The sequence below is a fragment of the Andrographis paniculata genome, unplaced genomic scaffold (genome assembly GCF_009805555.1).
Source record: "Andrographis paniculata isolate CXL003 unplaced genomic scaffold, ASM980555v1 Contig32END, whole genome shotgun sequence".
In the NCBI taxonomy this organism is placed as follows: domain Eukaryota; kingdom Viridiplantae; phylum Streptophyta; class Magnoliopsida; order Lamiales; family Acanthaceae; genus Andrographis; species Andrographis paniculata.
Window position 1 is genome coordinate 7,923,634 of NW_026137565.1, and position 12,180 is coordinate 7,935,813.

The window sequence follows — 12,180 nt, forward strand, 5'->3', positions numbered from 1 at the left end:
AATTGATTCTAGTCAAATAAACTAGAAGGGATTTTTCAATTTTTTTTTTTTGGATGAGGAGAAGGGTTAATCATTTAATTATATGAATATTGGACAATTCATTATATTAATCTGGACCTGGTCATACTATTCAGTATTTTGATATGATAAGTTAATACGTACGACATATTACAGTAGTGCACTTATATATATATCGTGCAATATTGTGTAAACCCCACTTGGCACTGTATCGTACACACGCAATCAATAAGACACTACACAGGGATATAGACCCATACGTTTAATTTACTTAAATGATGTTAACATTTATTACTTGGAAATTAAATAACAACAAATAAATTAAAACGTAAAGGCAAACAATGCCTAATCATACATGATGTAAGTATAAAAGCATATTATATATTCCAATAACATTTTATAACTAAGTTTTAAAAAATAAAAAAAAAAAAAATGCTGTCGACATCTACAGCAGCTGATGGCCATATATATTTCTAGGGCAAGACAGGGATGCTTTGCTCGTTCCTGAAGAAGTTATCAGGATCAACTCGGGTCTTGATCCTCACGAGCCTGTCGAAGTTTCCCTCGAAATACTTGACGCCATAAACCCTCCCTTCCTGGTAACTGTTGGGACCATTGCTGTTGATTCCGATGTCCAAATCCCTGTAGTTGAGAAAAGCCTGCCTCGGAGACATCGAAACGTACGGCGTCATAGAATCATACAGCCTCCTTGTCAGATTCAAATACCTGTTTGCAGCCGCCACTCCGGTCTCGTTCCAGTTCGTCGCGTACTGAAGCTTCGCAATGTTCCCGGCCCGATGCGGGTACGGTTTCTCCGACGCCGGAATCTCCGCCATGCGGCCCCCCATGGGGTTGAAGGTCAGCTGTGGAGTTCGGAGTTCTACCATTGTCTGGAGAATCATCTCTATCCCTTCTTTCGGCATGGGTTTCTGTAAGAAATCGGATTTCCTCTTCAGGTAATCGACGGTCGGAGGAACTCTAGTAAGGAGTTCACTCGTCTGTCCCAAATTTGTCCAGAAGAGTACCGATTGAATCCAGCTCATTTCGGTGCAGTCCGATCGGGTTATTCCCAGTTCGGGGAAGCTCTGGTTCATGATGGACAGGAGCTGTTCGGAGTTTCCGAGGAACAGTGAGTTGAACGTGCCCCGGTTGGTGCCATTGACGACGGACAGTGTTAGCCTGACGAATAAATCTTCAGGTAGCTTGTCGGCGACTTGCTGGTAGCGGTGAACCAGATCGGTTAAGTTCTGGTTGTAATTTCTTGGAACTCTGAAAACCGTTACTACCGAAGGAACTCGGACAAGCTTGATCTTGTAAGAAAGGGCGACACCGAAGCTGGAGGCTCCGCCGCCGGTGATCGCCCAGAAAAGATCTTCTCCCATGGATTTCCTGTCGAGGATTCTTCCTCTCACATCGACGATTTCTGCGTCGACGACGTTATCTACAGTCAGGCCGTATTTGCGCATCATGTTGCCGTATCCGCCGCCGCTGATGTGGCCGCCGACGCCGACTGTGGGGCAGACTCCGGCGGGGTAGCCATGGACGTTGCTTTTTTGTGCGATTCCGTAGTAGACTTCGCCGAGAGTCGCCCCGGCTCCGACCCAGGCAGTCTCGTCCTCTAGGCTGACATTAACCTTTCTGAAATTGAACATATCCAGAACGAAAAAATTAGGGTTTTGTGAGGTGTACGAGACAGCCTCGTAGTCATGTCCGCCGCTGCGGATTTTCATTAAGAAACGGTGTCGTTTGGCGCAGACGATGGATGCCTGAATGTGGGAAACGTGCGTGGCAGTAATGATGAGGCGTGGTTTGGGCGTGGTCGTTTCATTGAACCGCAGGTTCCGAATGTATTGTTGCAGAACAGATGAGTAGGAGGAATTGTCGGAACTGTAGAGAACCGCAGAGATCGGACTGGAGGGATCGGAATTCCTTCTCAGGCACTGGATGAACGCCTGGTGGGATGACGAAGAACTGGAATCGGCAGACGACACAGAAAGGAAAAGGAAGATGAAGAATAAGAAGAAGGAAGCAAATATATTAGCAGCAATTCTTGGTGACGACATTTTCATTTTCATTTTTCTCAATTCTGAGGGATGCTGTGATTGAAGAGATTCATGGGATTTATATAGAGAGCTAGAGATCCTACTGACATGTCTTAGGGTAGACACACAAACGTAACACTTTCGTATTTAATAATTGATTAGTATAATAAAATAAAATAAATTAATTAAACCATCTAGAATTTGACCGCGAAAGTTTCAAAGATGTCATGTAAGAACGGTAACGTAATCACCCATTGACATTGACTCCATTATAATAATTGTTATCATTATACGTAGGTTATATAGACATACAATTTTCTTCACTAATCATATAAAATGCCACGTGCGGTTTATAACATTTTGTCAGCAATGGTGCGGGATGGCATGCACTGTTACGCTGTTGCCTAGTTTCTTGAATTTGTAACAACATACGATCCAGCATGCTGTTGTAGCCTAGACCTAGAGGGATAATTTTAGGATATTTTGCAATATGAGGACATTAGTGTGAAATTGGCTGGCTGGATTCCATGCAGCCTATCTATTGCCTGCCTGGACGTGATTATTCCTGGTTAATTAGCTAGGCAGGCAGATTTGACGAAAAATAAATGCTATCCTATAACAGTTAATATTAAATACGTGGAATAATTAATCTCTGATCTGATTCGAAGATAATAGGGTTTATTAGGGATGACTTTTATTAAATTATATATAAGCGGGCTGCTGTGGATTAATTCTGATCTCATTAATTTCTATAATATTATTGGTAGAGTTGAATAATGATGTGTTGTCTGGTCAAGAATATTGCTGGTGTAATTAACTATGCACGATTGGGGAGAGAAATAAATTAGACGAACTATTCGATAATTGGATCCAATCGAATTAGCAGAGTGAGTTGACATTTATATATTTTTTTATAATCGAAAATGACATGCAGGCAGTGGGAAAATGAATGTGTATATGTTTGACTTCGATATATCGTCCATTATTGGACAATTAAATAACTTTTCGATTTGAAACAGAAGTTGCATCAAATTTGATTTTATATAAAAGGTACACTAATTGACAAGTTGTGAAGATGGAGCACCAAAGAAAAAAAAAACAAAGAAGTTTCTTCAAAAGATCATATCTGCTGACAATATTATATGAATGGCCCATTTGTAGATATATAAATAACTAAGCATATAAATTTTTTAAAATAATTGTCTCCATCAAGTTAACACAAGAAATCAAAACTTCCACGACAAAAAAAACCACAAAAATCAACAAAATATCATGTCTATATTTTTTGGCTAGCGATTACTATTATTATTATTATTATTATTATTATTATTATTATTATTATTATTATTATTATTATTATTATTTTAAGAATATAAGAATCTACAACATCAACTCGATGAATATTATTACAATTATCTAGCTAGATGTAACGCGGTTGTACGTCAAGTTAGAATTCTTGTGACATGATATGCTGATGTAGCATATTTTTTATCACTTAAACAAATTCGAAACTCCACATCAAATAAAATAACTATAAAAATCAACAAAATAAATATATTGTCTATAGTTTATGTCTAGCCACGACCAAGGGCATATATACACGTATTATTGATCCAAGAATATAAATTTTCTATAAAATGAAAACCCAATTGTGTACGTTAAATAGGAGTTTTGTGACCTGTAGTGTGATGTGGCAGAATTTTGGGCCGGGATGTGTGGCTGACGAGTGATGACACATCAGCAACACTAAATATTGACCGGCCACCTGCTGATGTGGCATTGACGGAAATCATTGATAACATGATCAATTCAATATTTATATTCATACGCATACTCATTACTCACCATTTTACCTATTTTATTTGGGCTGGACTATATGGCTTTTTCTGGACAGTACATCATAGTTAGTTATGTGCCCGGCACGGTTTCAAATATTTAGTTTTTTAAATAAAATAAAATAAAATAAAATATTTAGTGCTTTGATTGGGTACTTTTGCAAGTAATGGTGAGTCATTTTGGGCTATAAACTCCCTTCTGCTGGGCTTGCTTTGTTGCTCCTGTGGGCCCAATCAGTCGGGCCTCTTGACAAAGCAAATTGGAGTTCAATATTCATACTAATGTTCTTAGCCCATTTAAAATTGTAATGAGGTACCAATTTATTTATAATGACAATATTTCATTTTATTTTTGAAAAAATATAAACGTTATTGGTTTTTTTTTTTTAAAAAAAAAAACTACGTATATAATTATTCACATTTAGTTTTATAATTACTTTATTAATTCTTATAATTATATTTAATCGTACTCCTATTCATCAACCAAACTCTATATATAGTTAAAAACAATTATATATTTTAATAAATAATAAATATTTTGGTTTAAATCTACGATCAAAAATTTATCTCACACATCACTGGGCCATCGGACAATTGTGTAAGAATTTAATTTAATGTAATGCATTTTATAAATATATATTTATTGATATCCACTTGTAATGTTTTATATGAATTTATTTTCTTAGAAATGGCCCAACAAAATGCTTCTAATTCAAATACGAATTTAAACAATAATCTAAAATGAAAAAACGGTCAAATCTATTCTGATTCAGATCTACCCATACTTTGTCTTATTTCTTATTTATTTCTATATGTACTTTTTTATTATTACGATCTTCTTTCAATTAATTCACTTTTAAAATAATCTTATAATAATCACACTAACTATACAGATAACTTCAAATAAAATGCTAATTAGTTTTATTGTTTAAAAAACAATGCAACACTAGTTACAGCTCCATCGGTGCATATTACATTCCAATCCTAACTGTCTACCCCTTATTGATAGAAATAATTTGCAAACAAAATAGCAAACAATTCTTACAACACAAGAAGAGCTAGAACATATATCCTATCTTGATCAATATTATTGTCCCAAAACAAATCTAATTGTGTGTAAGCTCCCTCCCGCCCCATCACCAAGTTGGGGCCGGATCGGATCGGGCACTCTTAATCAATTAGCTGCTTTTACCGATAGAAACGGCGGAATACTTTGCTCGTTTCTGAAAAAGTCTGTGGGATCGACCCTAGTTTTCACCTCAACCAATTTTCGAAAATTTTTGTTGAAGTACTTCAATCCCCAAACACTAGCTTTGGCATAGCTCGTGTTCCCTTGGACGTCGTTGACTCCGAGATCAAGATCCCTATAATTAATGTACCCGGCTCTCGGAGACTTGGACACGTAAGGGGTCAAGTACTCGTACAATCTCCTCATCCAATCTATATGCCTTTTCGAGGCCTCCTCGCCGGGCTCGTTCCAGAACACGATGTGCTGGAATTTGTACAAGTTCCCCGCCCGGTGAGGGAATGGAAGTGCGGATTCGGATATCTCCGCCATTCTTCCACCGTACGGGACCGGGATCACTTGCGCCAATTCGGCTTCGTCTTCTAACATTAGCTTCCATAATCCTTCCAGGCCGTGTTCGGGAATCGGTTCCTGCACGTAATCGCTCTTCCCCTTGAAGTAGAACTTCAGCAACGGGTCTCGGCTTTCGAAGATCGCCGGAGGTGTTTCGATAGGATATGCACTCATGAACAGGGCTGATTGAATCCAGCTCACTTCCCGACAGTCGGATCTTTTCAGGCCTAATTCGGGGAGTCTTTCGGACAACAATTTTACGAGGTTCGCGGCCCGGCCGAGGAAGACGGCATTGAAGATTAGCATCACTGTTTTCTTTCCGGGCCGGGTTGTCGAATTCGCCTGTAAGATGGCTACAGGGACGAGTAGTTCTTTCGGGAAATTGGGGGCGACAGATTGCCATTTATGGAAGATCTTGGTAGCATTTTCTTCGATGGTCCTGCCGACGGAGAATACGGTGACGATTTTGGGTACGGTCACCAATTTCAGCTTCCAGGCGGTTATTACACCGAAGCTGGCGCCGCCGCCGCCCCTGATGGCCCAAAACAGGTCCTCCCCCATGGATTTCCTGTCGAGGATTTTTCCGTCGACGGTGATGATTCGGGCGTCGATGATGTTGTCAGCCGCCAGGCCGAATTTTCTGAGCAATGTTCCGTAGCCGCCGCCGCTGAAGTGGCCGCCGACGCCGACTGTGGGGCAGACGCCGGCGGGGAATGCGAGGGTTCTGCTGATCTGGCTGAGTTTGTAATAGATTTGTCCGATTGTTGCCCCTGACTGAGCCCAGGCTGTCTTCTTTCGAGCGTTGATTGAAATATGGCTCATGTTTACGAGGTCGAGGATGATGAATGGCTGGGGAGCTGTAGCCCACGAGGAAACTCCTTCGTAGTCATGGCCGCCGCTTCGTGTCCTGATTTGCAGCCGGAGCTTGACGGAGCAGCGGATGACGGCCTGGATTTGAGACTCGTGGGTGGGGGTGACGATGAAGAGGGGTTTTGGGGTGGAGGGGTCTGTGAATCTGAAGTTCCTCAGGGAGGAATTGAGGACGGGAGTGTAAGATGGATTGGAGGGTGTGTAGACGACGACCCTGGAAACTGTGGAATGGTTTCCAGAGGAGAGGCAATGGAGGAAGTCATGGCAATGGGCTGAGGGGAAGTTGCAGAGGAGAAGAAGAATGGATAGAGAGAGGAAGATGGGGAGTTTTCGAAATGGAAAGCTTAATGCCTCCATTAATGGCGGAATGGATGATCGATGGATCGATCTAGCTAGCTATGGATGATGATTTTGGGATGAGATAGAGTGAGAGTGGCATCTTCTTGAACTGTATTTATAGGTAGGTGTTTTTCAGACAAAGTATGCTTAATTAATCAATTAATTAATTATATTTCACAGAAAGAAGAATGATAAACGAAGAACACTATCTATATATTGTGATGTACAATATTGACTATCTATCTATCTTGCGTTGAATTGTCTGTTTCTTCTGGTCCATGGCATTGTTTAGTATTTCCCTAGTGTCGCTTTTGATGCGAGACTCACTAATTGTCTGTATATTCTAGTGTAGTATTTTATTCTGTTCTTTTTTGACCAACCGGGTATTTTTCTATGACACGGACCTCACCTCATTATGTTTTTGAGTAAAATTTTGAAGGCAACCTGCAAACTATCATCACTGGTCTAAATCATAGGCTTATGGATTATTGTTCCTGCATAATTTGCCATTCACTTTATATAAAGAAAATAACTGGATATAAAATAGTTACATTGTAATTTAAATAAAAGTTCAAAGATATTTTGGTATATATATAATTATTTTTATTAAAATAAAAAAAATACTTTAAAATAAAATTTAGAGTGAAACCAATCAAAATAATAAAAAAAAATATTTTGAGTTGGAGTATTATCTTTTAGAAGTATTTTTAAAAGGGCGAATCAAATAATAAAATGACAATTTATTATTATACTATATATAATATTAGTCCATAGGGCCGACAATAATTTAAAAAAATATATAAAACCAACCACCAAATTTCATTTGGCGTGCGACTCTGCAGTATAAATAATAGGAATACGACACACAACAAAAGCCGTAATAGAAAATTTAGCATTGAATATTCAAAGTTGGATGCATGTATTCACATTCCACTTTCAACAGAAAAATTAGCATTCTTGTTTTGCTAATAGGTAATTAAGATTGTTGTAAGAAAATCATTTTTTACTAGTATTTGAAATAACACATTATTTGATTATTGATTGAATTATAATATAATATACATATTTATTAAATATAAATTTAAAATGTGATGTTATTTGAGTTTTGGTTTTAAAACATATTAGCATGGCAAGTTAGTCCGCCGTTCATTATAATTCCAAAATAAGTAGATCATTTATGGCGAAGCCAGATATTAAAATTTAGTCAATTCAATCTAATCAATAGGTGGAGGGCGAGATACAAAATATTATTGATCGATATATTTATAAAAAAATTTGATAATAACTATTCTTACACATCTTCCAATAAATTGTAGAAGAACATTTTGAAATAAATGCATGTCGATGTGATATTATAGAATATTTTTCAATATTATTATACCATTCTCAGATTTTGCAACAATTTTGTGTCAATACAGTCTTATATTTTTTAGGCACATATTATGGACTTGTGACATTTTTATAACAATGACATGCTCTTAATTATTATATTTTAGTAGATTACGAAATAATTTCTACTCTTAAGAGTGTTTTGAAACAAATATATAATAATATATTTGTCTGGCTCTAAAGACTAAAAATAAATAAATTATACAAATATAAAAATAATTTTAATATTAAACATAACGATGTTTAGAGGCAGACGAAATGAGTAATTTATCCTTATATTTATAAAGATAAATATAAATTTTAAAGACGGACAAATCAAATAATATATTATAACAAACATGCTTATGATATAATGACCGAAATAAATTGTGATGATCATGCCTCAAGTCATGGTCAAGACAATACTTTGTCTCGGAGTTTCTTTTTGATAGTACAATGTTTCAAGATAAATAGGCCGATCTTCATCGCTTGCCGGATGATTGGAGGGCATCAGCGTAGTTAAACGGGCTTGCTTGTGCCGACCGGTAGTGGAATGGTTGTACCGCTGCAGTTTGGACACTTTGAAAATATTTGAGTTGAGTTGCCGTCGCTTTACTGCGGTTGGTATCTGGTCGCTGGCCCGAGTGCTGGAGACTGTTGCTTGTGAGCGGTGAAAACTGCCGCTTGCCTCTCTTGCCTTATCTTTTCACGGCGATGGAGTCATCGCTTGTGAGCGGGAATGACTATCGCTTGTTTCGTCTGTCTTAGCTTTTTTGGATCAAAACACCGCTAAAAAATGCGAAAATTGTCAATAATCTCAACAAACCAACTCTGGATCATTCTAAGCGAGATAGATCAATAAAGTACGCTATAAATAAGTTATTGTGATAGTTCTTATACAAAAAATCAATTAATACGTAGTTTTGTGAAGCGAGGAATATGCTCATATTTGGAGTCATCACGCGCCAAATCTCCCATACTTTTAAAATTGCGTCAAACTCCCTTATGGTTTCATAAACTTTGCGTCTAACCCCTGGGCGGTCCTTATTTAACGTAAAAATAATAAATATATTTATAATTTTGGGTTTAGAAATTGAGATTTTAAAATTTATTCACAGTTTGGCTCATTTAGGTCAAATACCGTTAAATAAGGACCGCCGATGGGGTAGACGCAGAGCTTATGAAACCACGATGGAGTTCAACGCAGTTTTGGAAGTATAGAAAATTTGGCTCAATTTTATGAAATCAGAAATAGGTTTTGTGCCATTTTACCTATTATTAATATAAAAACAGTTTTATGATTATACTAATTTTAAATGTATATAAATATATTTAATTTTTTATAAGAGAGAATAAAATAAATTTCAATTAACTTTTTTTAATAAAGCACCGATTACAATGAAAAATATTAAAACTGTTCGAGAGTATTATAATAATGTATTCGCTCTCTTATAAAACAATAGTTTTATTTCGTCATTTTCGTTCGTTATAAAATAATAATAATCTTATTTTTATTTTTGTAACTAACTCCCCACAATTTTACAAAATTATCTTCACTTTTTTCACAATAATTACATAAATCAAAAATATTTTAATCTTTTAAAAACATTTTTATAGAAATATTAATATAATATTATTATTCTTTAATCTACCAAATACTTTTATTGTTTTGGTATGGAAAGAATATAACCTAACAATCCCTTAATAATGATTAATAAATATGCAACAACATCTGGTACGGGAAAATTCATTAATCATATAAAAATGAATCATTATTAGGCCTAGTTTACAACTTGTGTGGCAATGAATGATACCATGGTGTGTAAGGTCATGGGTTTAAATGTCTGACGTCTCCAGTTTATTAGTCTAATCTTGACATACTTAATTTATCGGGTATTAGATTTTGACTGGGAATTTACCTAAATAATATATATTATACATCTCGTAACATATTTTTAATACAACATACAACATATTAATATATGATATTTACCTTGATTTTATCGAATAGCATGGGATCCGATCCGCGCCCTATATTGCATATTTAAGTGTTTGGTTGCAGCATCTTGTCATTAACTCTAGCTACTCTCTTAAATTATTATTATTATTATTATTATTAGATTCAATTAATAAAAGAGGTGCTTTGTTATAAAAATGAAATTAAATTAATCACATTTCATCGATTCAAGCTAGCTATGAATGTCTTACTTCCCAGCAAACCAATTTCACTTGGACAAAATTTTACTACTTAGCTTAACACATAGTACAATTTACCAATTCTATGGTTCCATAAATCTGCAGAAAGATGATTCGAATTTGTCACATTTAGTTATACTAGGAAGCCATTACCAACGGGGGAACGCTCTGTTCGTTTCGGAAAAAGTTAGTCGGATCGACCATAGTCTTCACTCGAACCAATCGATCAAAGTTGTTCTTGAAATATTTCCGACCCCAAACTCTGGCCCGTGCATAGCTCGTGTTCTTATTCTCATTCCATTCATCGTTAACTCCAATGTCAAGATCCCTGTAATTGAAATATGCAGCTCTCGGAGAGTCCGACACATAGCGCGCCGTGTACCGGTAAAGTCGCCGGAGCCAGTTCATGCGCCGCTGTTCCTCGGCAGGCTGTTTCCACCAGACGCCGTAATGGATCATGAATAAGTTCCCTGATCTATGTGGGAATGGAGATTCAGATTCTGAGTAGGTGTCTAAGATTCCTCCGTACGGACTGAACTGCAATCCCGCCGTGTCGTCGGGTGTCTCCTGGAGGAATCTCCAAATTCCGTTGAGGCCGTCCACTGGAATGGGCTCCCTTACATAGTCGGATTTACCTTTGAAATATCGCCTGCCATCGTTGCTTTTGTCAAGCAGTATTTCCAGGGGATGGCCGCCAAGACCCGCGAAATAGAGGATCGATTCAATCCAGCTCATTTCAGTGCAATCTTCCTTCACCAGGCCAAGTTCTGGAAACTTTTCGTGCATTATGGGTACAAGGTTGTCGAGGCTGCCGAGGAATAACGTTGTAAATGATGCTGCAATTGTCCTATCTCTACTCGTCGGGGACCTGATGCTGCTCAGGAAAAGCCTTAGCAGAAGCCTGTCGTCGACATTGGTGGCGACGGACTGCCATCGGTGGACAAGAAGAGTGGCATTCTGTTCCAGTGTCCTGGTCACGTTGAAAACGGTAATGGTCTCGGGGACGACCGCCAGGCTAACCTTGAATGAAACGATGATGCCAAAACTGGTGCCGCCACCACCCCTGATTGCCCAAAACAGGTCCTCTCCCATCGACCTTCGGTCGTGAATCTGTCCGTTGGCGTTGATTAATTTCGCGTCGATTATGTGATCGGATGCAATGGAATGTTTGCGTGACATCATGCTGTATCCTCCTCCACTGAAGTGCCCGCCGACGCCGACAGTCGGGCAAATCCCGGCTGGGAATGCGAGCGTCCTGCTTTTTCGAGCAATGGCTAAGTATAGCTGTCCGAGTGTGGCGCCGGCACCGACCCAAGCAGTTCCGCTGGCGGTGTCTATATTTATGGAAGAAAAGTTCCTCATGTCGATGACGACAAAAGGATGGGTTTTTGATGCGTAGGAGAGTCCTTCGTAGTCGTGGCCGCCGCTGCGGATTCTGATCTGTAATCCGGTTGTCCTCGAACAATGGATTGCGGCCTGGATTTGGGATTGGAGGAATGGAGTTATGATGAGAAGTGGTGTCTTGTGGGAGGTTGAGGAGGCGAGTCTGAAATTGAAGGCATGCAATAGAGATGCAAATGATGCATTTCCTGGGGAATAAACAATGCCATCGGATGTTGTATTGGATGTTTCGAGGCATTTGAGGAATCTGATGTTGGGACCATGTTGGGTCGAAGAAGGAGCATGTACTTGTACTAGTAACATAGGCAGAAGAAATAGCGCGAGGAATTTAAAAAGAGGTGGAGAAGAAGTCATTGTGCAGGTTACCTAGGCTAGGCTAGGTAGGAGGTGTGTGCATGTAAGAGATCGTTAAGACTATCTATATATATATATATATTTGTGGGTAGCATTCTTTCAATAAACTAATTGATCGCACGTGGGAACATTAAGAGCGTGCTTGATGGATCAGTACCCCGAAAACAGTTCTATTTTA

At 38.2% G+C, this 12,180-nt stretch overlaps 3 protein-coding genes across 3 annotated transcripts; all 3 read right to left on the minus strand.

The window, feature by feature from the left end:
• Window positions 1-300: 300 nt before the first annotated feature.
• LOC127247754 (berberine bridge enzyme-like 8) lies at window positions 301-2,142 on the minus strand. The gene has a single exon (XM_051269743.1). It carries the CDS (start codon window positions 2,091-2,093, stop codon window positions 492-494), a length of 1,602 nt encoding a protein of 533 aa, XP_051125700.1. The 5' UTR covers window positions 2,094-2,142; the 3' UTR covers window positions 301-491.
• A 2,651-nt stretch (window positions 2,143-4,793) lies between these two features.
• Window positions 4,794-6,770, minus strand: LOC127247916 (tetrahydroberberine oxidase-like). Its single transcript, XM_051270003.1, has one exon. It carries the CDS (start codon window positions 6,699-6,701, stop codon window positions 5,070-5,072), a length of 1,632 nt encoding a protein of 543 aa, XP_051125960.1. The 5' UTR covers window positions 6,702-6,770; the 3' UTR covers window positions 4,794-5,069.
• Window positions 6,771-10,234: 3,464 nt separating this feature from the next.
• On the minus strand, window positions 10,235-12,032 carry LOC127247483 (berberine bridge enzyme-like 18). Its single transcript, XM_051269330.1, has one exon. It carries the CDS (start codon window positions 12,000-12,002, stop codon window positions 10,386-10,388), a length of 1,617 nt encoding a protein of 538 aa, XP_051125287.1. The 5' UTR covers window positions 12,003-12,032; the 3' UTR covers window positions 10,235-10,385.
• Window positions 12,033-12,180: the final 148 nt, after the last annotated feature.